The following is a 25,932-nucleotide window of genomic DNA, read 5'->3' as shown; positions in this document are numbered from 1 at the left end:
TTTGACATTGAATTTAGCAGCTCAGAAACCGAAGAGGAATGTGATGTTACTTCATTAGAGACAGAAAGTGATGGCAGTTTGTCAGTTGAGTGACAAGCGTTCATCAGTGGTACGAGATAAATACATCTACTGTGCTCCAACCAGATGCTCCAGGATTTGTCTTCACAGGAGATTGTTGTAAAATGCATGGTTAGACTTCACAGCTACACAGAAACTAAAAAATGACTTTACGTTTCAGGATATTTTAGTCGAAGTCCAGTGAATGAGTATACTCAGGATTTTATTGTTGGTCATTTGCAAAATTTTGTAACTTTTTATTTTGAGCCTTAAAAGCTGTTTTTATGTGTTTATATGTAATGTCATTCATTGTAGGATGTCTTTCATTAAGAAAAAAGTTATAATTTTTTGGAACATAATCTGAAAAAAAATTGTTAAGTTAAGGGGTTAATAATCTAATGTGCTCTGTTATAGCTGATACTGAGTCTGTTATAGTCATTGCTCGCATTTGTGTCAAATTTGTGCAATTTCCTTTTATATCCCAGTTAGCTTTATACTTCGTCCGCAATATACACTCTCATGCATATAAAAAATTACCTATTACTTTGTCTTATTGACGTCCAACGACACTTAATACAGCCCTCTTTTGCATGACCATAATTCCCACAAGTGCAACATGTTACAAAAATAAACTTGTCACAAGGTGTACTGAGGTCAGACAAATTACAAATTTTATGATCTACCAGTACTAAATACAGTGCCCTTTAATTTCCTCTAAATTCAGATACATGTATAACTTCAATAAAAAGTAACTTTTAACTAACTTTATCCTATTTTCGCCATGATCACAACCAAACCATATTTGTGTGAGCAACGAAGCTTTTGAGGGACTTGTCCCACAATTGTAGCTGCTGGTGTGCTCCAGTACGAAACATTTCTTATGGACTTCTTATGCTGACACTGCAAGTGTCAGAAGCATGATGACTGTGACACGAATTTTGCGAGAGTCAACTGTTCGAAGGGAGGGAGTAGAGATGGTTCTGTGTTTTCGGGCACTCTCCCATTTCACCCCTTGCCAGTTTTCCTCAGATAGAAGATTCAGAATTAGTTATTTATTGCCACAAGTTACAAGCAGTGTCTTGACTCACTGTTGACATCAGCTGTTGATGTCTACCGAGGAATCGTGTCATAACCGGCTGTGAGTCCACACACGTGGTCCTCATTAGCTGCTGCTATGGCAGGTGACACCCACAGTGGCTTTGCCGCTCGCCGTAACATGGCAGTGAGTGGACGCGGTGTGTGTGTGTGTGTGTGTGTGTGTGTGTGTGTGTGTGTTGGACACAAATGCCAATTTAGGAGGTGCTCTGTCCCCTCCCGTTCACTACTGTTCTACATGTGTTGAACTGTGATAATGGTTGTAATGTAGCTGCGTAGTATGGCACTCCTGGCCTGCCAGTTAGGTAGGCCTTGGTCCATCTGCTGAAGTTTGAGGAATACTGGTGTCCTGAAATGGGATGATAAGGAAGAGCCCACAATCCACCCATCTGTGACAGTGGCAGACTGGTGTCGGCTCTGCGATTGGTATTTATGTCGAGGCAACCATCTCTCTCCCTGTAGGGGCTATCGTTGCTCAGTAGCGTGCAGGAAATCTTCAACAGGCTTATGCCAGATATCACTTTATTGCAATCAGGGAGGAATTATGGACAAAGTTTAAGCAGATAGTAAATCATGATCTGGAGAGAGGATGGAAAAGATGCACCATGGTTTAATATTGAGATTCAAAAAATGCTGAGTGGAGGCTGTTGCAGTCTCGGTTCAAAAGAAAATGTCCAGGTGATGAGCAACAAAGATATCTCTCTCTCTCTCTCTCTCTCTCTCTCTCTCTCTCTCTCACACACACACACACACACACACACACACACACACACACACACATAAATGCAATACCTGTCCCATACGTCCTCTTACCACCACCTACTCCAGTCCACTTACGAACATCACCTATCCCATCAAAGGCAGAACTACTGGTGAAACTGGTCATGTGATCTACAAGTTAAGCTACAACCACTGTGCTGCATTCTACGTGTGTATGACAACCAACAAGCTGTCTGTCCACATGAATGGCCACCAACAAAATGTGGCCAAGAAACGATTGCACCACCCTGCTACTGAGCAGACCACTCAACATCACATTATTCATGTAAGTGACTGCTTCACAGCCTGTGCCATTTGGATCCTTCCCACCAACACCAGATTTTCTGAATTGTGCAGGTGAGAACTCTCCCTGCAATATATCCTGTGTTCCCGTAACACTCCTGGCCTCCACCTTCAGAGTCATTGTCCTTACCCATCTAGCCCCTTTCCTGTTCCCATTCCAGCACTACACAGCTCTCTTTTCCACCAACGCAATCAAACCAGTCTTTTTACTTCTTTCCTTTTCCACTTCCAATACCGCCCCCCCCTCCGCCCTTCATCTCCGTCTAACCTACCGACTGCACCAGCTGCCCTACTCTCCATCTCGTCCCTGCATGCTCCCAGCAGCACCTTACCATCCCCCACCCCTACCCTGCTATTGCTCCCACTCCCTGCCCCAGCCTCCTCCTTACCTCCACCTGGTTGCTTCTCTCATAATGTGGTGCTACTTGCAGTCATCTCCAGAGCATGTCTGTGTGAGTTGCATTTGTGTGTGTGTGTGTGTGTGTGTGTGTTTGCTTTTGACAAAGGCCTTGTTGGCCGAAAGCTAACGTTCTGACAGTCTTTTTGTTGTGCCTTTCTGTGACTCTGGTGAATGGTGAGTAGCAACTATCCTTTTCATATTATTACATTCCATCCTGGACCTTCCATTATTTGAATAACTCTATTATTATTTTACAGCAATAGAAATATATTTCAATTTTAGTGCTCTTCAAAAGCATTGGTTTATTAAAAAAAGCTTCATACATAACTGTTTTCTTGCTATATAGGGTGCTGGAAGGAGTGTTTAGAAGTCTTAACAACTTGTTGGAGAGATTTCATCAGTCTTACTTTTTCTATCTTCAACCAGCAACTGACCGCTATATTTCCATAGGTAAGTGACCTTTAAAAAGTAAATTTGCAAAATAGATCTGCTATTATGTGTCAAAAGAGAAATATAATATGTTGTTGTTGTGGTCTTAAGTCCTGTGACTGGTTTTATGCAGCTCTCCATGCTACTCTATCCTGTGCAAGCTTCTTCATCTCCCAGTACCTACTGCAGCCTACCTCCTTCTGAATCTCATTAGTGTATTCATCTCTTGGTCTCCCTCTACAATTTTTACCCTCCACGCTGCCCTCGAATACTAAATTGGTGATCCCTCGATGGTTCAGGACATGTCCTACCAAACGATACCTTCTTCTAGTCAAGTTGTGCCACAAGCTCTTCTTCTCCCCAATTCTATTCAGTACCTCCTTATTAGTTATATGATCTACCCATCTAATCTTCAGCATTCTTTTGTAGCACCACATTTTGAAAGCTTCTATTCTCTTCTTGTCCAAACTATTTATTATCCACGTTTCACTTCCATACACTCCAAACAAATACTTTCAGAAACGACTTTCTGACATTTAAATCTATACTCGATGTTCACAAATTTTTCTCCTTCAGAAATGCTTTCCTTGCCATTGCCAGTCTACATTTTATATCCTCTCTACTTCGACCATCGTGAGTTATTTTGCTCCTCAAATAGCAAAATTCCTTTACTACTTTAAGTGTCACATTTCCTAATGTAATTCCCTCAGAATCACCTGACTTAATTCGTCTACATTCCATTATCCTTGTTTTGCTTTTGTTGATGTTCATGTTATATCCTCCTTTCAAGACACTGCTCCTCCAAGTCCTTTGCTATCTCTGACAGAATTACAATGTCATCGCCGAACCTCAAAGTTTTTATTTCTTCTCCCTGGATTTTAATACCTACTCCAAATTTTTCTTTTGTTTCCTTTACTGCTTGCCCAATATACAGATTGAATAACATCAGGGAGAGGCTACAACCCTGTCTCACTCCCTTCCCAACCACTGCTTCCCTTTCATACCCCTCGACTCTTATAACTGCCATCTGGTTTCTGTACAAATTGTAAATAGCCTTTCGCTCCCTGTATTTTACCCCTGCCACCTTCAGAATTTGAAAGAGAGTTTTCCAGTCAACATTGTCAAAATCTTTCTCTAAGTCTACAAATGCTAGAAACGTAGGTTTGCCTTTTCTTAATCTATTTTCTAAGATAAGTCGTAGGGTCAGTATTGCCTCACGTGTTCCAACATTTCTACAGAATCCAAACTGATCTTTGCCGAGGTTGGCTTCTATCAATTTTTCCATTCGTCTGTAAAGAATTCGCGTTAGTATTTTGCAGCTGTGACTTATTAAACTGATAGTTCAGTAACTTTCACATCTGTCGACACCTGCTTTCTTTGGGATTGGAATTATTATATTCTTCTTGAAGTTTGAGAGTATTTGGCCTGTCTCATACATCTTGCTCACCAGATGGTAGAGTTTTGTCAGGACTGGCTCTCCCAAGGCTGTCAGTAGTTCTAATGGAATGTTGTCTACTCCTGGGGCCTTGTTTCCATTCAGGTCATTCAGTGCTCGGTCAAACTCTTCACACTGTATCATATCTCCCATTTCATCTTCATCCACATCTTCTTCCATTTCCATAATACTGTCCTCAAGTACATCGCCCTTGTATAGACCCTCTATATACTCCTTCCACCTTTCTGGTTTCCCTTCTTTGCTTAGAACTGGGTTTCCATCTGAGCTCTTGATGTTCATACAAGTGGTTCTCTTATCTCCAAAGGTCTCTTTAATTTTCCTGTAGGCAGTATTTATCTTACCCCTAGTGAGATAAGCCTCTACATCCTTACATTTGTCCTCTAGCCATCCCTGCTTAGCCATTTTGCACTTCCTGTCGATCTCATTTTTGAGAATTTTGTATTCCTTTTTGCCTGCTTCATTTACTGTGTTTTTATATTTTCTCCTTTCATCAATTAAATTCAATATTTCTTCTGTTACCCAAGGGCTTCTACTAGCCCTCGTCTTTTTACCTATTTGATCCACTGCTGCCTTTACTATTTCATCCTTCAAAGCTACCCATTCTTCTTCTACTGTATTTATTTCCCCCATTCCTGTCAATTGTTCCCTTATGCTCTTCTTTCAGTTTATCCAGGTCCCATTTCCTTAAATTCCCACCTTTTTGCAGTTTCTTCAGTTTTAATCCACAGGTCATAACCAATAGATTGTGGTCAGTCCACATCTGCCCCTGGAAATGTCTTACAATTTAAAACCTGGCTCCTAAATCTCTGTCTTACCATTATATAATCTATCTGACACCTTTTTGTATCTCCAGGGTTCTTCCATGTATACAACCTTCTTTCATGATTCTTAAACCAAGTGTTAGCTACGATTAAGTTATGCTCTGTGCAAAATTCTACCAGGCGGCTTCCTCTTTCTTTTCTTAGCCCCAATCCATATTCACCTACTATGTTTCCTTCCCTCCCTTTTCCTACTCTTGAATTCCAGTCACCCGTGACTATTAAATTTTCGTTACCCTTCACTATCTGAATAATTTCTTTTATTTCATCATACATTGAATCAATTTCTTCGTCATATGCAGAGCTAGTTGGCATATAAATTTGTACTATTGTAGTAGGCGTTGGATTCGTGTCTATCTTAGCCACAGTTATGCGTTCACTATGCTGTTTGTAGTAGCTTACCCGTACTCCTATTTTTTTATTCATTATTAAACCTACTCCTACATTACCCCTATTTGATTTTGTATTTATAACCCTGTATTCACCTGACCAAAAGTCTTGTTCCTCCTGCCACCGAACTTCACTAATTCCCACTATATCTAACTTTAACCTATCCATCTCCCTTTTTAAATTTTTTAACCTGCCTGCCCGATTGAGGGATCTGACATTCCACACTCCGATCCGTAGAACGCCAGTTTTCTTTCTCCTGATAACAACGTCCTCTTGAGCAGTCCCCCGCCCGGAGATCCGAATGGGGGACTATTTTACCTCCGGAATATTTTACCCAAGAGGACGCCATCATCATTTAATCATACAGTAAAGCTGCATGCCCTCAGGAAAAATTACGGTTGTAGTTTCCCCTTGCTTTCAGCCGTTCGCAGTACCAGAACAGCAAGGCCATATAAAAATCTACCCACCAAGCATCAGCAGAACATGCACATAAAAGGACATTATGATGATGCAAGCTTTTGGAGCCAGTGGCTGCTCCTTCCAGCAGAAGGATTGAAGGGGAAGGAAGGAAAAGGACTGGAGAGGTTTAGGAAAAGGCATAGATTATGGGAAAGTCACTCAGAATTGCAGGTCATGGGAGACTTACCAGGCGGGATTAGAAGGAAAGGCTGACTGTTGGGAACTGCACCAGACGAGATTTGAAAATCTGAGAGCTTAAAGGTGGAAGACAGGGTAATATGCAAGGCAGTCTTGCAAATGTCTTAAAAGTGCTATTGAGAGTGGTGTTGGTGGTACAAAATCTCCTTTCCTGAGTCCTCTTTCAGTTCTAAATTTTTCACTATCTGGATATTGACAAATAATTCTTATTTCTACTAACATATATAAAGTCAGTGCAGTGTTCCTCAAGGGTTGCTTGAACAGATTTTGCTCAAATTAAGACTCCTCAAAAACTATGAATCTTAAGCAACGTGGTAATTTATAGTCATTGCTCTTTCTAGAATTTCATTCCTGAGTGACAAGTAGTCCCTTGTGATGTATCAGCACCTAAAGTGAGCTTGTTCCTTTGCATAATTGGATGCGATGTTTTTTTGCCCACACTCTGCGCACTTGGTGATACTTTGAGTGAATGTTTTGAGATTGCAAAGGAGAAGAAGGTTGATAGTGTATGTCTTTCACATGTATTGTGAAGTTGAACAATGAAATATTTGTTTATTTGAGGAATTGTCTTCCTCCACAAAAAGTCTGTAAACAGTTTTCTTTTGTATTATTTTGGTTTCACCTTAAGTATTTGTATTGTGACAGCTTCATCTTCTGCCATCCTTTCTTTTTAGTATATCTTGATTGGTTTTGTACACCTCATCTACCAGTATGGAGATTATCAGCATGTGCTGTGCCTTTCTTCTCTTCTGGTATTGCCTTCTGCATGCCAGTATTGTTGTTATGGAATCATAAACATATCTAAGTGTAAATTGTTTCTTAATTCGTTTTATTGTTTTATTTGGAGAAACAGGAAAACAAAAAGATCAGGAGACAGATCAGCAAGGTAGGTCTAATTATGACTGTAATGTAAACAAAACAGAGGTTGTTGGGACATGAAGCAACTTGAATGGATGCTGTGTTTTTTCTGAATTCCAAGATACAAAAAAATTGGACAACAACCTAATTGGAGGTGGGTAGATGATATTAAAAAACATGAAATGGCAACATAAATGTATACCATTTACGATTGTAATGCATGAAAATGTCTTGGTGAAGAATTAATCCAGCAGTGGGTGACTGGTCAGTGCTGCCGATGCTCCTGCTGCTGCTGCTGCTGATGATGATGATGATGATGCAGTAAGTTGCTCTCATAATGCTGGGACTTCTTTTCCAGGTATGTATATGCCATGTCTTGGCTTGTTATGTGCTGGCCTATTTATTAAAGCTTTTGCCCTCTGGTTAAAAATATTTGAGGAGCAGAAGAAAGAGAGAGATGAAAATCGTATTGAACAGTTTCCTGATCAGTCAAAGTTGCAAGAAATATCACCAGAATCTCAGAAACAAAGTACTGATAAATCTGATGACAAGATTTCTGAAACCACAGATAGTGAAGTCACTGCAAATAAGCAGAATGAGGTAAGTTACAAATATAAAACTGTATTTGATTATTTTTCATCGTTGAAAATTGGATTACTGGGCTATAAAAAAAGGAGGAAGGAACAAAAAGATGAATTGCTTCATTATTATATAATGCAGCCTCAGGATACACAAATGGTATCATTACCTGTTTCAACTTATTACTGTCATCATCAGATTATCTGAATATGTTTCATAGCAGCTTATCAGTTGAATATCTGATGAGGACTGTAATAAGTCAAGACTGATTGTGATGCCTTTTTTGTGAACAGTGACTGAAGCAAATGATGTAAAAAAATATGTGAGACAGTCATTTTCCCCCCACTTAATGAAGTGTGACTAGTCCCAGTTAGTTTTTTTCTTTGATGTATTGATATGAACTCATTTTCTATCAGAGGAAAATTAGTCTTCGGCTTCAAACATATTAAACAAAACATATTTGGTATTTGGGGAACCAAGCAGTAAGAATCAAAGTGTTTGGAATGTATCTAACGGAAGAATAAAACATTGAAATGAATTTCTGGTAGTAACAGGAAATTGTCTTATTAGACACTGAACCTATTTCACAACCTACTGATGCTTAACAGGTTCAAACCTTTTGGAAAAGTGAAAATTCGGCTTGCGGCTTTGTGAATTTAGTCCTATTTGATTGAGTGTACATATGAGGTTGAACATTCTCAAAATTTCTACAGATTAGAGAGTTCTGACATAAATTTTGTTATTTTTGTGGTCATGAGGTATATTCTGAGTATTAGTAAGTTGAAACTTCCTGACAGATTAAAACTGTGTGCCGGACCGAGTCTTGAGCTCGGGACCTTTGCCTTTCACGGGCAACTGAGCTACCCAAGCACAACTCACGACCCGTCTTCACAGCTTCAATCCTGCCAGTACCTCATCTCCTTGTAAGTTGTTTTAGATTTGTTTATTGGAGATGAGTACGAAACTGCCATTCACTGCTGATGCTACTGTCTCTCATGGACACTGAAACTGAGCCAGTGGGACTCACTTCACCTGTTTTTGAGGAAACCTGTTTTGTATGGTGCCCAAGAGGAGGCAAACACAAAAGAATAGGGGTGTCTTAATCATCGGCATTTCAAGCGTATGGCAATTGATGGTACCCGTTAGGGAAATGGCAGGAAGGGACAGGATAGGACACACAGTGCACTCCGTATATGTGCCTGGGGGCCTCAGTCAACATGTTGAAGAGGCTGTGACAGCGGCCATTGAGGGAACAGGGTGCAACCAACTGCAGACTGTGGCACGAAAAAAAACTGCTCCTCCCGAACAGGTCATGAAGTCCCAACAGTACCAACCAGCCACCGTATCATCCTCAGCCCATAGGCGTTACTGGATGCGGATATGAGGGGCATGTGGTCAGCACATCGTTCTCCCGACCGAGTGTCACTTGCCAAGACTGGAGCCGCTACTTCTCAGTCAAGTAAATTCTCAGTTTGGCTCACAATGACTGAGTGCACCCCACTTGCCAACAGCACTCGGCAGACTGGCAGACCGGATGGTCACCCATTCAAGTGCTAGCCCAGCCCGACAGCTCTTAACTTCGGTAATCTGATGGAAACCGGTGTTATCAATGTGGCAAGGCCATTGGCGCAGACTGTGGCACATGTTGGAAGAAATGTCGTTTGGGCTCGGAGCTCATACTTAGGTCATTCCAGTGGCTGGCAGAGAAGATTGAGAAGACCAGCCTTGCACATTTAATTTCAACAAAGCTCACAATTTGCAGCATTGTCCCCTGAACTGATCATGGTACTTTGCTTCTGAGTTGAGTGGAAAGGCGAACCAGTGACTTCAAAGGTTCTGTGATTGACTTGGCTGTGATTTCCTGGACTTGCATCAATAGGGTTGAGAACTGTAGAGTCTACCTAAATGAGTCAGATGTGCACTACACATCAGAGGTTGCCACACAGATAACTGACTGTGTGTGGGATGCACACAAGTTTTTTTTTTTTTTTTAGATTAGGCGACACTCTGTCCAATTCAGATAATGATAGCTTTCACAGGTGAGAGTATTAAAATCGTAATGGTAAACTGCCGAAGTATTCGTGATAAAGTGCCAGAGTTTGAACTGCTCATGAAAGGCAAAAACCTGGTTGAAACCTGAAATAGATAGCAGTGACATTTTTGGGGAAAATTTAAGTGTATATTGAAAGGATAGGCAAATGAAAAATGGATGTGGTGTATTTGTCGCAGTAGACGAGAAACTTAAATCCACTGAGATAGAAATTTAAGCTGCATGTGAGATTGTTTGGGCAAGATTCAGTATCAGGGGTGAACATAAAATGATAATTGGATCCTTGTATTGCCCACCAGACTCAGGCCCGATGTAACCGAAAACTTTAGAGAGAACCTCAGTTCCCTTGTACATAAATCCCCAAATCGTCCTGTAATCATTGGTGGAGCCTTTAATTATCCAACAGTTAATTGAGAAAATTACAGTTTTGTTAGTGGTGGGCATGATCACACATCCTATGAAGCAGTACTAAATGCCTTCTCTGAAAACTACCTGGAACAGATAGCTCTTTGAGGATTTCCACATCGAAACTGATATCAGTGACCGATTGCCAAAGTGTAACAGACAACTAAATCAAGCAGAAAGATATATATATATATTCAATAAACTAGATAAAAAATCAGTAGTATCGTATCTCAGTGAGGAAACTGAAACTTTCAGCATAAGGCAGGAGCATTTAGAGGAACTGTGGCTGAAGTTTAAAAGAATAGTTGACCATGCACTGGATAAATATGTATCCAGTAGAACATTCAATAATGGGAAGGAACCTCCATGGTATTCAGTCACTGTACAGAGACTTTTAAAGAAACAGAGGTAACAGCATAACAGGTGTGAAACTAAGCAGAGGGCTGTAGATAGAGAGATGCTGAATGAAACATGTTTGGCTATCAAGAGAGCAATGGGTGATGCCTGCAATGACTACCATAGCAGAATACTATAAAATGGTCTTTCACAGAATCCAAAGAAATCCTGATCATACGTAAAGGCTGTTAGTGGCACCAAAGTTAGTATCCAGTCCCCAGCGAACGAGGCAGGAACAGAAATTGAGGGTAGCAAAGCAAAAACTGAAATGCTTAACTCCACTTTCAAATGTTACTTTAAACTGGGGCAATTCTCCTGGGTTGTCCTTCTTAATCCTTGTACCCCTGAAATGATGAATGAAAGAAGTATTAGTGTCAGTTATGTTGAGAAACAGCTGAAGTCACTAAAACAGCTGAAACTGCTAACATTGTACAATACTCCATGGCCTGACGGAATACCTATCACATTCTATACTGAATTTGTGGCTGAGTTAGCCCCTGTTTTAACTGTAGTCTATTGTAGATCCCTCGAACAAAAAACTGTGCCCAGTTCTTGGGGAAAAGCATGGATCACACCTGTCTACAAAAAGGATAGTAGAAATGATCCACAAAGCTACCCTCCAATATCCTTTGTTGCAGAATCTTAGAACATATTCTGAGCTCGGACATAATGAGGTATCTTTAACAAAATGACATCCTCAATGCCAGCCAGCATGGATTCCAGAAATATCAACCATGTGAAACCCAACTTGGACTTTTCTCACACAACAAACTGAAAACTTTGTAGCAAGGCAATCAGGTTGAGACAGTATTGCTTGATTTCTGGAAAGTATTTGACTCAGTACCTCAGCTACACTTAATTTTAATAGTGTGATCACATGGAATACCAAGTGAAATTTGTGATTGGAGTGAGGACATTTTGGTAGGGAGGACACAACATGTTATCTTGGATGGAGAGTAATTGTCAGATGTAGAAGTAATTTGTGTGTGCCCCTGGGAAGTGCGTTGGAACTCCTGCTGTTTATGTTGTATATTAATGACCTTACAGATTAATATTAATTGTAACCTCAGACTTTTTGCAGATGATGCAGTTATTTGTAATGAAGTACTATCTGAAAGAGTTTGCATTAATATTCAGTCAGATCTTGATAAGATTTCAAAGTGGTGCAGAGATTGGCAACTTACCCTCAATGTTCAGAAATGTAAAATTGTGCACTTCACAAAACAAAAAAACATAGTGTCCTATGACTATAACATCAATAAGTCACTGCTGGAATCAGCCAACTAATACAAATACCCAGGTGTATCTCCTTGTAGGGATATGAAATGGAATGATAACATTGGTTCAGTCATGGGTAAAGTAGGTGGTGGACTTCAGTTTATTGGTAGAATACTGGGGAAGTGCAATCAGTCTACAAAGGAGATTGCTTACAGATCACTTGTGCACCCATCCTAGAATTGCTCAAGTGTGTGGGACCTGTAACTGGGGATACTGAACATACATAGAGAAGGACAGCATGAATAGTCACAGGCTTGTTTAATCAATAGAAGAGTGTCACAGAAATATTGATGGAACTGAACTGGCAGACTCTTGAAGCCAGACATAAACTACCCCTAGAAAGTCTATTATCAAAGTTTCATGAACCGGCTTTAAATGATGACTCTTAGTAATATACTACAGTTCGCTACATATTGCTCACATAGGGATCATGAGGATAAGATTGGAATAACTACTGCATGCCCAGAGGCATTCAAATAATCATTATTCCTGTGCACCATACATGAATGGAATGGGAAGAAACACTAATAACTGGTACAATGGGACATACCCTCTGTGATGCTCCTCACAGTGGTTTGCAGAGTATAAATGTAGATGTGGATGCTACCACTACAACCCACTATTACAACTGAACAACGTCATTTTTAATCCAGTGCAGTTCTAGTGACACTTTGTCAGTAACTTTCTAATTTAAATTTCTTTGCATGTAAGGGAATAAAACATTTTTTAAATGGTTTTCAACATATATTAATTAAGGTAGACAGTTACTTGACAGCATCTTCTTCTTTTTTTTCCTCTTACAGGTGGACCATGAATTAATTGTAATTCCAGTAGGAGTTGTCTTCCTTGTTGCACATGTCTTTGGCACTGCTGCCCTATTTGCAGCAGACGCATACAGTGTGGTAGGGAGAGAGCTTATTGGGTTGTCAACAGATCTGTCTGTTTTCGCAGGCTACTTATGTTATAGTCTTGTACTGTTACCTTTGCCTGCCTTTGACAGGTGAGCATAACACTGTTGAAAGTGACTTGACTTTTGTACGTATTGCTTGGTTTCTAGTACCTGATTAATTCTACAACTGAATTAATATTGGATATTTCCTTTTGACCTCTGGTATTTCAGGGTTGTAGGCCAGCAGTTCAAGAGTTGCTCATTACTGAATATTGCTGCTTTACTAGAGTTGGCCACATTGTTACTTGCTGTTGGAATGCACAACTTCTCCCTGTCCTTCATTTTAGCCACACTTTATGTACCTGTGGCACTGTCTGTGAGTCCGACGAAAAAAGGGTGAGTGTTATAGAACTAATGTGTAACATGTTCCACATAGATATTTGTGCAAAAGTGTGGTTTGTATGTTTCTTACATTGCTTTTGTGAAAAGTTAATATGAAATTCAAACTGCCTCTAGTATTTACGTTCAGCAGTCTTGATCACATCCTTAATACCCAGGTAAGTATCCTTCAAACTAATGTTCTCTTTCTTACTTCTTACTGCAAAACAAATTCGATGCTTTTAAATAGTTATATTTAAACAAAGAAGTTGTTAAGCAAGTAAAGACAAATAATCTCAGTTCAAGGCTTTTGCATATCAAGAGTTCCCAGCTTACACTGTTCAGTACCATTAGCTTGGGCATGCATCAGCTACCATTGTGTGAGGTGTGAGATAGCTAAACATTGTGAAAGTGTGGTCTTGGCTTTTGTGTCCATGCTGCAGAAACAGTACAAGAATGGGGGGTGGGGGTACCATCTATATGTTAGCAGCATGCCCAAGAAGGGTGGATGAGTGTCGAGGTGAACTGTCATTAGCGGCAACTTCTGGATGACCGTTTACACCTAACTATGTTTAGCTCGCTCAGTTATGTGTGTCTCTCTTAACCAACTTATATGTACAAAGCTTGTTGTAGAAAGTCTTTAGGGCAAAAATCTTAGCCTCAGTATCTTTTATTGCTTCATCGGACCTATTGGGCAATATATATGTAATGTGTTTATGTTGTTCTCTGGTCCAATTGTGTATTGTTTGTTGTTAAAATAGGGGTTTTGAACAAAAGTCGGTTTTCTGCATTCATTAAGCTCTTGAGCATCTAGAAGGGACACTTTAATCAATTAAAAGGTGGCATAATGGTAAAAGCATCATCAAGCCAATAAAAATTGTGCTAGTAAGGGAGCTGTTAAATGCAAAATTTCTTGAAAAGTATGCTGTGGTTAGTGAACCAAACACAACTCCCAGTTACAGTAAAGGGGTAATCAGTGTAAGGACACAGTGCAACTGAACATCAAAGAGCTACTGTATGGCAGGAGATTTGTGCAGATTAATTTAGAGAAATTATATGGAGAATAACAGGAAGTTCTAAAACAGTACTATCTTTACAAACTATGGAAGGAATAAAGGTAACCTGTTAAACACTAACTGAATAATGATACAGAGGCACATAAACAAGCTTAGACTCATTGCTAAGCTTTTTGATAAAGTCTTTCTTCAAAAATAACTACTGCTGTGTGTGTTGTGGGTGAGTGGCAAAAGAGGGGAGGGGGGGGGGGGGCCTTAGGTGTAGCACACTTGTTGTGAAGAAGAAAGGAGGCAAAGATGAAGGGAAATACATCAAATAAGTTAGGTAATCAAGGATAGTAATCGACAACCACTTTTCCAGTTTCCATTCAGAGACCATAAAAGAGACAGAGTGAGAGTACAGTACGATTAGCAAAAGAAGAGGAAATGAAAGGGGGAATATATCTGTGTAATTAGCTCCTACAGCTTCACAAATGGGATCTACATCTACATATATACTCCCTAATTCATGATACAGTACATGGCAGAGGGTAGCCTGTACCATACTAGTCATTTCCTTTCCTGCTCCATTCACAAATAGTGTGAGGGAAAAACTGAGGTATCGTTACACAGTCAATACCACTCAGGGGGCCATCATCATTGAAGACTCTGAAGTTGGCAGCACAAGTGCAGCTGCCGTCCACCAGTGCTTAGTACAGCAACAGGCGCCGTCCAATCCCATGCTGCACCAGGTCCACGCCCCCTGTGTGGCAGCGCCATCAGGGTGCGAGACTTGAGTGGATAGAGAGATGTTGTCTGCAGCGGCAATTCCAGATAGTCGCCAGCTACTCCCCAGTTACTCTTTGGGGCCCAGACAGTCTAGTCCCTGACAGTACCAGTGGGGTCACTCAGCAGTACAGTGAGGCACATCGCTGTTCAGAATTGATCTCACCTCAGAGACGTCAACTCACAGCTGGGACAGTTAACTTCATGGAACTTCAACATCGGCCGGGTGCAAGAGAACTACTGTATGGAGACTAAAAATTGCACATGTCAACTCCATCAGTAGGCAAAGGACTTCATACTGCATCACATGCAGATCTTCGATGTATTGAGTATTCACACTATATGTATTTCACAGTGATGTTTGTTATTCATTCTGTGTTTGATTTATTCTTCAGTTACTGTGCACCTTCCTGAACAGAACTGTATTTTGTACATGTGTCTACCACTCAGACATATATTGTTTCACCCTATGCTAAGTGCCATGCCAAAAACAACTATCCATATGTCTCCATACGAGACCTAATTTTTCATACCTTCCTGTTCCTTAGAAAAATGTACCTTGGTGGCAGTAGAATCGTTCTGCAGTCAACTGCAAATGTTGGTTCTCTGAATTTTCTTGATAGTGTTACTCGAAAAGAATGTTGCCTTCCCTTCATCAGGGATTCCCATTTGAGTTCCTGAGGCATTTCCATAACAATTGCATGTTGTTTGAAATTACTGGTAACAACTCTAGCTGCCTGCCTTCAAATTGGTTTGATGTCTTCCTTCGATCCGACCTGGTACAGATCCCAAACACGGAAGCAGTACTCAAGAATAGGTCGCACCAGTGTCCTATATGTCATCTTCTTTATAGGTGAACCGCTCTTTCTTAAAATTTTCCCAATAAACCAAAGTTGACAATTCACCTTCCCTATTACAGTCTTTACATTCTCATTCCATTTCATATTATTTTGCAACATTATGCCCAGATTTTTAATCGACATCAAGTAGCACACTACCAAGGCTGTACTTGAATATTATGATTTTGTTTTTCCTACTTTCTGCATTAACTTACTTTTCTGCATTTAGATCTAGATTCTATTCATCAAACCATCTAGAAATTTTGTATTCTGAAGTCACTCATTGACAATACATTCTTGTACATCACAGTATCATCTGCAAATAGTCACAGATTGTTGTCCCCCCTATCCATCAGATCATTTATGTTTATAGAGAGTAACAACAGTTCTATTGCACATCCCTGGGGCACTCTGGACAGTACCCTCATCTCTGACAAACACTCATCATTGAGGACAACGTACTGGGTTCTGTTACTTCAGAAGTCTTATAGCCACACACATGTCTGGGATCCTATTCCTATCCTTGAACCTTCAACAACCATCTGCAGTGGGGCACCATGTCAAGTGTTTTTTGGAAGTCTAGGAATATGGAATTTGTATGTTGGCCTTCATCTATAGTTCACAGGACATCATGTGAGAAAAGGGCAAGCTGAGTTTTGCAGGGGCTGTACTTCCCTGCTGAGTCATGGACAGAGGCTTTCCCATCTCAACAAAATTTATTATATTTGATCTGAAAACACGTTCAAGAAAGATAAACTGTTCTCTACAGAACAACAGTAGTGTTGATGTGTTAAGCAATATATGAGCCTTCAAGTTCCTATGACAGCCTAGTGGAGTAGCAGTAGTAGTAGCAGTAGCAGCAGCAGTAATTGTTCTTGTTGTTGTTTTTGTTTTCAGTCCAAAGACTGGTTTGCTGCAGCTTTTCATGACTCTTATCACGTGCAAGCTGCTGCTTCTCCGAATAACTATCACACCTACATCCTTCTGAATCTGCTTACTGTATTCATCTCTTGGTCTCCATCTAGGATTTTTGCCTCCCACACTTCCCTCCTGCACTAAATTGGTGATTGCTTGATGTCTCAGATTGTGTCTGCCAACTGATCCCTTCTTCTAGTGAGGTTGTGCCACAAATTTCTCTTCTCCTCAATTCTATTCAGTAACTCCTCGTTAGTTATGTGATCTATCCACCTGATTTCAGAATTCTTCTGTGGCACCACATTTTAAAAACTTCTTGTCTAAACTGTTTATCATCCATGTTTCACTTTCATACATGGCTTCACTCCAGACAAACATACTCAGGAAAGAGTTCCTAACATTCAGTTTAACAAATTTCTCATCTTCAGAAATGCTTCTCTTGCCATTGCCAGTCTACATTTTATATCATATCCACTTTGGTCATCATCAATTATTTTGTTGCCCAAATAGCAAAACCTATCTACTACCTTAATGTCTCATTTCCTAATCTAATTCCCTCAGTATTATCTGATTTAATTCAACTACAGTCCATTATTGTAGTCTTGCTTTTGTTGATGTTCATCTTATATCCTCCTTTCAAGGCACTGTCCATTCCGTTCAACTGCATTTTCGTCTTTTACAGTCTCTGACAGAACTACAACATCATCGGCAAACCTCAGGTTTTTTTATTTCTCCTCCCTGAACTTTAATTCCTATTCTAGATTTTTCCTTGATACCTTTACTGCTTGCTGTGTATACAGATTGAATAACACAACAACATTGGTGATAGGCTAAAACATGTCACTCCCTTCCCAAGCATTGCTTCCCTCGCATCCCCCTCTACTTTTATAACTGCCGTCTGGCTTCTATACAAGTTGTAAATCACCTTTCACTCCCTGTATTTTACCCCTGCTCCCTTCAGAATTTGAAAGTGAGTGTTACAGTTGACTTTGTTAAAAGCTTTCTCTAAGTCTACAAATGCTATAAATGTAGATTTGCCTTTCCTTAACCTATCTTCTAAGGTAAGTTTTAGGGTCAATATGCTTCATGTGTTCTTACAATTCTCTGAAATCCGAACTGATCTTCCCTGAGGTCAGCTTCCACCAGTCATTTCATTGTTGTATAAAGAGTCCGTGTTAGTATTTTGCAACCATGGCAGACTAAACTGATAGTTTGGTAATTTGCACACCTGTCAGCAACTGCTTTCTTTGGAATTGGAATTATTACATTCTTCTTGAGTCTGCAGGTATTTTGCGTGGCTTGTATATCTTGCACACCAGATGGAAGAGTTTTGTTACAGCTGGCTCTCCCAAGGCTATCAGTAGTTCTGACTGAATGTCATCTACTCCAGGGGCCATGTTTCAACTTAGGTCTTTCAGTGCTGTGTCGAATTCTTCTTGGACTATCATGTCTCCCATCTCCTCTTCATCTATGTCTTCTTCCATTTCTATTACTGCCTGCAAGTTCATCTCCCCTATATAGACTTTCTATATATTCCTTTCACTTTTCTACTTTCCCTTCTTTGCTTAGTACTGGTTTTTCATCTGAGCACTTGATATTCATACAGCTGCTTCTCTTTCTTCCAAAAGTCTCTTTCGTTTTCCTGTTGGTAGTATCTATTTTTCCCTTAGTGAAATGTGCTTTTAAATCCTCAATCTCATTTTTTAGATATTTGTTTTCCCTTTCACCTGCTTCATCTGCTGCATTTTTGTATTTCTCCTTTCATCAATTAAATTATCCAAGGATTTCTACTAAGCCTTGTCTTTTTTACTATTTTATCCTATGTTGGCTTCACTATTCCATCTCTCAAAGCTATTCTTTCGTCTTCTGTATTTCTTTCCCTTGTTAATGTCAGTAGTTGCCTAGTGCTCCCTCTGAACAATCTGTGATTGTTTCAGCTTATCCAGGTCCCATTTCCTTAATTTCCTACCTTTTTACAATTTCTTCTGTTTTAATCTGCAGCTCATAACCAATAAATTGTGGTCAGAGTATGCATGTGCCCCAGGAAATGTCATACAATTTAAATCTGGTTCCAAAATCTCTGTCTTATAATTATGTAACCAGTATGAAACCTTTCAGTGCTTTCAGGCGTCTTTCATGTGTATCATGTTCTTCCATAATTCTTAAACTAGGTGTTGGCAATGATTAAATTATGTACTGTGAAAAATTCTACTAGGTGGCTTCCTCTTGCTATCCTTTTCCCCAATCCATGTTCATCTACTTCTTTTTGTTCTCTTTCTTTTCCTATTATCAAATTCCAGTCCCCCCTCAGTATTAAATTTTCATCTGCCTTAATTATCTGAATAATTTTCTTTATCTCATCATACATTTCTTCAATCTCATCATCATTTGTGGAGCTAATTGGTATATAAGCTTGTAGTACTATGGTAGAGTGATGTTCGCCTGCTTTATTTCTTCATTGATAGTCCTCAGTGTCGACGTACTACATTGTTATACTGTAAGTCATTTCTTTTCTGTACTGACTCCTTGAGCAGCCTACAAGCTATCGACCAGTGCTACCCCCACCATCCTTTGATAGATTATCATCCAGGAGTTCATCTATGCCCTGGAACGGTTCAGTCTTTCCGTGGAGTTTGTGTGGACCTCGGGCCACGTCAGAATCCCGGGAAATGAACTAGCTGATAGGCTGGCCACAAGGTTTTTCAGCTTTGGGAGACGTAATGGCATAATCTCAGTATGCACAACAATCAGCGTGCCCTTAAGGAGACTGCAAAAGTGTGGAAGACCTCCATGCGGACCTCTCACCGGGACTCTGTGGTTCTTTGCTGGCTCCACATTGGCCATACGTGGCTAACACATGGCTACCTCCTCTGTTGCGAGGACCCACCTCATTGTCACTGTGGCTCACAAATGACTGTTGTCCACTCTTGTGGGACTGCCCACTTTCAGCTGCTCTGCGGCGGACTTTTAACCTTCCCAGCAACCTACCTTCGGTGTTGGGTGACAAAGCCTCAACAACATATTTAGTTTTATGCTTTATTCGTGAGGCGGGTTTTTATTGAACCATCTAAGGGTGGGCATTTAGCCTTCTCTATGAGGTCGCCGCCCTCCCTCCATTTCAGCTCTGTCGCAATTTGTTTGCATTTGTTAGTCTTGGCGGTCATCTTTTCCCTACGTGTGTTCATCTCATCTCGTCTTTGTGGGGCTCTTTTATTACTGTGATCAGCCAGCTCAGACCATATGCTCTATGGTTTTAATGCCTTCTTCCACTTTCCCTTGTGGTGTATGTTGTCCCCGTTTTTTGTTCATTCCATTTGTCTTCTTTTCAAGTGTGGTGTTAGTTGTTTTTGTACCTTGAGCCTTACTTGCATCAGGAAAAAGGGACTGATGATCCTGTAGTTTGGTCCCTTGATACCCCAAACCAACTAACCCTTGTTATACTGGCTGAAAAATGGGGGGGGTGGAAGCTCAACGCTGACTACTGTAAATGATATAGCTGACAGTTGCACAATTGCATTTCACTGTTCTTTACTTTCATTATTCACAACCCCCCAATATTACACAGTTATATGGCCAATTAACTATTGGTAAATTTCGATAAGCCTCATTAATAGGTTGCAGGCAAGGAGCAGCATACTGGTACAGTAGTTTGCTGTTGAACATCAATGAGCAGTAAAAACCTAACCACACAGTTCACAGTTCTTGCAGAAAATAAGATACATGGACACTATTTCTCAAATAAATTGAACAGACATTGTTCTAACACATGGCCTATTTGTGTTACACAAATTCCACTGTTAATAAGTTGATGCATTGTCATTACTTGAAACAGTACATAATTCCCCTCTGAAAACCAGCTGCAGACTGACTGTGTAGAGACCAAAAATCCATCCTTTATATATCCTCACAATAATAGGCACTGATACTATACATTGTTCGATGTTTAATTTGCAGAAATTACAATTAAAACACAACTCACTCAATTAAGTAAATACATCGAAAAATTCCTTCTTTTTAACAGTTTCTTCTACCACAAGGGTTAAGCCGAATTATTTGTTTAAATTCTGAAATTAACAGGTATATTACACAAACAATGCTTTTGACAAATTTGATAACTGTTTTGGAATTAATTAAGGGCTAGCTTTACTAATATCTTTTTGAATAGAGCCAGATAACTACTTCAAGAACCCTAGTAGTTCCTCTTCCAAATTTTTATATTGTTACTGAATTTATATTTGTTTGTAAGTCAAGAATAGAATTTAAGTCATGAAATAATTACTGATTTCACCCTATAACAAAAGATACTAACTAGGAATTGTCAAAATAATTTAGGAAGTTAATTACATACACTAAACCAGACCTGATGCTGTATTCCTTAAGACTTAGGGCCAACCTTTCTCTTTTACGGAAATGCAGATTATACTCATGTATGTTAATGGTAATTAGGCAAAACTGAAAATGAAATGAATTTAAGAAGGCAGATGACAAAACGAGAGGAAGTAGAGAGATCTTGGTTTGCATCGTCACAGTAGGTGTGAACTTCGTGCCTTTGTTGGTTACGATAATGCATTAACTATATTAACTATGCTATTCATAGTAGCTTACCCAGATCATCTTCATTCATTCATTCATTTCATTGTTGCCCTTATGGACAGTGTTTGAACTCGAAAATCACATGATGACACAATTTTCACTTCTTTCCTTTCTTCCTCTTCTCTTCCCAAAATCTCTTCATCCTTTGGCTGTGCTCCTGTTTCCTTTGCTCTGTCCATAATGTTCCTTTCTTCTTTCTCTCCTTTACAATAAATTTTGCACTCCTAACTTTGTTTCTGAAGTATTTCCTGTCTCCTATCATTTGCCTGTTGATCCCTATCTGCCTTAAGTCTTCGTCTATTTCACGATACCAATTTGTTTTCTTGCTTGAGCTGTTTACTACATCAAACATTTTCTTTGTAAGTCGGTTGTTGTCCATTCTCTGTATGTGCCTATAGAAAGTTAATCTGCGTTTTCTGATCGCGTCTGTTAGTCTGTCAGTGTGCTGGTACAGCTCTTTGGTAGGTCGCTTCATCCATATGCCATCTCTGTGAATTGGTCCAAATATTTTTCTGAGAATTTTGCGTTCTATTTTTTCTGTGTCTATGATGCCTGATGCTCCAATTGTGGTTGTTTCTGACACGTACAATGCTTCTGGTAATACAACTGTTTTGTAGTGCCTAAGTTTGGCCTGCCTCGATATGCTTTTCTTATTATAATGTGACCATGTGAGTTTGTATGCCTTCTGGAGTTTCTTCATTCGTTCCATGTTAGCCGCCTTGTTTGATCCTCCCATTTGTATGTACTCCCCTAAATACTTAAATTTTTCGACTCTTTCTACGGATCCATATACCGTATGCATGGTGTGTACATTGTTGGTCTGTCGTTCCATATATTGTGTCTTCTCGTAAGATACCTGCAGACCTGTTTTGGCAGCTATTTCATGCAAGCATTCCAGTGCTTCCTTTGCCTCCTGTGTATTATTGCTGAGTATGGCTATATCATCTGCAAATGCCAGACATTTTATGATTGTTTTGGTTTCACGTGTTCTTCCCAGCTGTATTCCTTTAACTTGTTCCTCCCACTGCTTGATAATTTTGTCTAACACCATGTTGAACAGGATTGGTGAGAGCCCGTCTCCTTGTCGGACACCTGTGTGTATGTGGAAGGGTTCCGAAATTTCTCCCATGAACTTAATCTTGGAGGTAGTGTCTGTAAGCGTCTGTTGTATAAGTGCCCTGGTTTTTCTGTCGATACCATATTCTTCCAGTACGTCAAAGAGTGTCTGTCTGTCTATGGAATCATATGCTTTTTTAAAGTCCACAAAGGTAACTACAGTGTTTCTTGCCTGTCTGACTTTCAAAAGTGTTCTCAAGTTCCAGATCTGTTCGATGCATGATCTCCCTTTTCTGAAGCCTGCCTGGTATTCCCCAATTTGCAGATCTGCTTGTGGTTCTAGTCTGTTTAATAGCACCTTAGAGAAAATTTTGTATGTAACTGGTACTAGCGAAATGCCTCTGTAATTGTTTGGATCTGACTTATCACCCTTTTTATGTAACGGATGGATCAATGCACATTTCCATTCCTCTGGCACTTTCTCTGTGATCCAAATTTCGGAGATAATCTTATGGATTTTTTTGGTGATGTTTTCATCTTGGAGTTTCCAGATCTCGGCGATAATACCATCTTCTCCGGCAGCTCTGTTATTTTTCATTTGTTTTATGATTTCCTCTATCTCTTCTATTGTGGGTGGATCAGAATCGGCATTAGATGTGGTCTTTTGGAATGTTAATTTTCCTGTAGGTTTTTTGCAATTAAGAAGTTTATCAAAGTAATGTTTGAGAATTTTACAGTTTTCTTTTGTGTTTGTTTCCAGGGATCCATCTGTTCTTCGGAAGCAGAGGCTAGGGGGTTGATAGCCCTTAATATTTTCTTTGAAAGTTCTGTAAAAATTTCTTGTGTTATTTCTTTTGAAATCTTCCTCAATTTCTTTTAGTCTGTTATTGTCATATGCTCGTTTTTCCCTTCTGATTTCCTTCGATGCTAGTTTCATAACTTCGTGAAATTCTTTCCATGTTTCTGAATTTCTGTAGCTACTGAACTTGTCCCATGCTTGCTTTCTTCTCTCAATGGCTTCATCACACTTTGCGTTCCACCACCTATGTTTGCGTTTTCTAGGTGGTTGTCCCCAGCACATAGTCTTCTGAACTGCCTTCGCCAGATCTGTCCATGTGTCTATTGAGTGCCTATTAATTTCTTCAACGATTTTATCCCTGTTTATCTTCAAGTATTCCGGATCAGGTTTGACTATTTTGTTTTGCGCTGTCTGTTTCAGTCCTGGGATTGGCCTAATCTTAACTTGTAGCAAATAATGATCAGACTCGAAGACTCCTTTACGTGTTCTGACATTTAGAATTTCCCGCGAATTTTTCTTGGATATGGCCACATGATCAATCTGAAATTCTCCCCACACTGTGTTGGGTGCTTTCCATGTTGTAAGTTTTCGTCTTGGTTTTTGAAATTGTGTTGACATGATTTTGAGGTTAAAGTTTTGACAATATTTTATGAGGTGTTCCCCATTTCTGTTCGTGCGAATATGTGCTGAGTATGGGCCTGTTATTTCTCTAAATTTTCTCTCCTTACCAAGCTGCGCATTGAAATCACACATTACAATTTTCACATGTCTTTCTGGTACGTTGTTAGTTACTTCCTCTATGTCTTCCCAGAAGTCTTCAATTTCTTGTGGCTTCTTTCTGTTATGGTCATTTGTAGGTGCATGTGCGTTGATAATTGTGTATGCTTTATTACCTGATTTGAAGGACAGTGTCGAGATACGTTCTGATATTGAATTGAAGTCTATGATGTTATCCATGACTGATTTGTGTACTGCAAACCCTGTACCAAACAATAATGGTGTTCCTCTTCTGACAGCAGGTTTACCTTTGTAAATCCTGTAATGTTCTGTGTCGAAATGGTTTTCATCTACGAAGCGCGTCTCTTGGATGGCAAGAATTTTGATGTGAAATTTATCTAGCATGTTTGTCAGTTGTTTTAGTTTTCCAAGTTTGAACAGAGTGTTTGCATTGAGAGTGCCAAGGTAGTGCTTGCGAAGAGGTTTTGAGAAGCTCCGACTCTTCTCCTCATGATGTTCCTGGTCCCCCAGAATCCGATGACCAGGAAAGTCCAGTCCGTTGACTGGGGCCTGGGGTAGCGGATTTCTTTCCATTTGTTCCATCATGATTACTTCAAGTTGAAGTTGGTTGTGGTGACCTTCAACAAGATCACGGTAATTGCAGACTTGATTGTTGAGATCAAGCCATATTTCACTGCCGCACCAACTAGGTAAACAGACGCAGACCACTAGTCGCTGGATACCAGAACAGACACTAATGGATTTCTTGATGTTGTGTGTTTGGTCCGCGAGAGCTATTTTATTTCGCTCAAGTCCGCCGGATCATCTTATTAATTATCAAACCCACTCTTGCATTATCCCTGTATGACTTTGTATTTATAACCCTGTATTCACCTGGCCAGAAGTCCCGTTTCTCCTGCCACTGAACTTCACTAATTCCCACTACATCTAACTCCAAGCTATCCATTTCCCTTTTTAAATTTTCTAATCTACCTGCCCAATTAAGGACTCTAATGTTCCATGCTTCGATCCATAGAACAATAGTTTCGTTTGTCCTGATGCTCCCAAGTAGCCCTGCCCAGAGATGAGGGGACTGTTTTACCTGAGAGGATGCCATCACGATTTAACCGTATAGTAGAGCAGCACACTCTCGGGAAAATTTGCGGCTGTAGTTTCACTCTGCTTTCAGCTGATTGCAATACCGGCACAGCGAGGCTGGTTCAGTCGGTGTTACGAGACCAGATCAGTCAATCGTCCCGACTGTTGCCCCTGCAACTATTGAAAGGTTGCTGCCCCTCTTCAGGAACCACACGTTTGTCTGGTCTCTCAACTAATACCCCTCCATTACAGTTGCACCTGCAGTACAGCTACCTGTGTCACTGAGGCGTGCAAGCTACCACACCCATGGCAAGGTCCACAGTTATTGGGGCGATAGTGTGTTCAAACGATGAGGGTTTAGCTTCACCATTTACTACGTTCTGACAGTTGCTGATAATTTTTACATAAAAATTTCTAGATTATCTAATGCAATCACAGCTGAAATGAGATTCAGTCAATATTGATCTAAAACCCAGAAATATTGAGTATGTATAGGCTAAAAACTTATGTGAACTGAGACCAAGAAAAGTTGGCAAATGATATTCTTGTACTCATGTTGTAATACAATTAGGACTAGCAGTGGAATTGTTTGGTAGCCATACGAAACCTCTTGCTTCTGTGACTGATAGAACTGTGGGGAACCGGGCTGCTTGTAGGTGTCCATTCTCATCGGTCACATGGCATACTCTATGTCTCCTCAGAACTTCACTGCCCACTGCATATTTGTTAATGCTTTTGGTGAGCCTCAGCTTAGAAGTTCGTTGGACACTGTAGGCACTGGCATAATGGCAGGCATGGAGCAGCACAGCCACATGGTGTGCTCTTCACACTGACTGGGCCACACAACTGGTAAGTGTCATCACATTCAGGGCAGCAGTATCACTTGTGCTTGCTGCCACAATCTGGACAGAACTTTTGCATCTTAGAATTGCAAGAA

At 40.1% G+C, this 25,932-nt stretch overlaps 1 protein-coding gene across 1 annotated transcript in view; it reads left to right on the top strand.

Annotated features, from left to right (window-relative positions):
- The window catches only part of LOC126416147 (glycosylphosphatidylinositol anchor attachment 1 protein), an 82,533-nt gene that overhangs the window by 42,596 nt on the left and 14,005 nt on the right, over positions 1 to 25,932 (top strand). The window contains exons 8-11 of the mRNA XM_050083695.1: positions 2,961 to 3,064; positions 7,581 to 7,822; positions 12,734 to 12,930; positions 13,051 to 13,215. Of these exons, the coding sequence (XP_049939652.1) occupies positions 2,961 to 3,064; positions 7,581 to 7,822; positions 12,734 to 12,930; positions 13,051 to 13,215 (708 nt within the window). The remainder of the gene's footprint in view (positions 1 to 2,960; positions 3,065 to 7,580; positions 7,823 to 12,733; positions 12,931 to 13,050; positions 13,216 to 25,932) is intronic.

Source organism: Schistocerca serialis, chromosome 8, assembly GCF_023864345.2.
Source record: "Schistocerca serialis cubense isolate TAMUIC-IGC-003099 chromosome 8, iqSchSeri2.2, whole genome shotgun sequence".
Classification (NCBI taxonomy): domain Eukaryota; kingdom Metazoa; phylum Arthropoda; class Insecta; order Orthoptera; family Acrididae; genus Schistocerca; species Schistocerca serialis.
The sequence above is the reverse complement of the archived record's forward strand: the minus strand, read 5'-3'. Positions and strand labels throughout refer to the sequence as shown.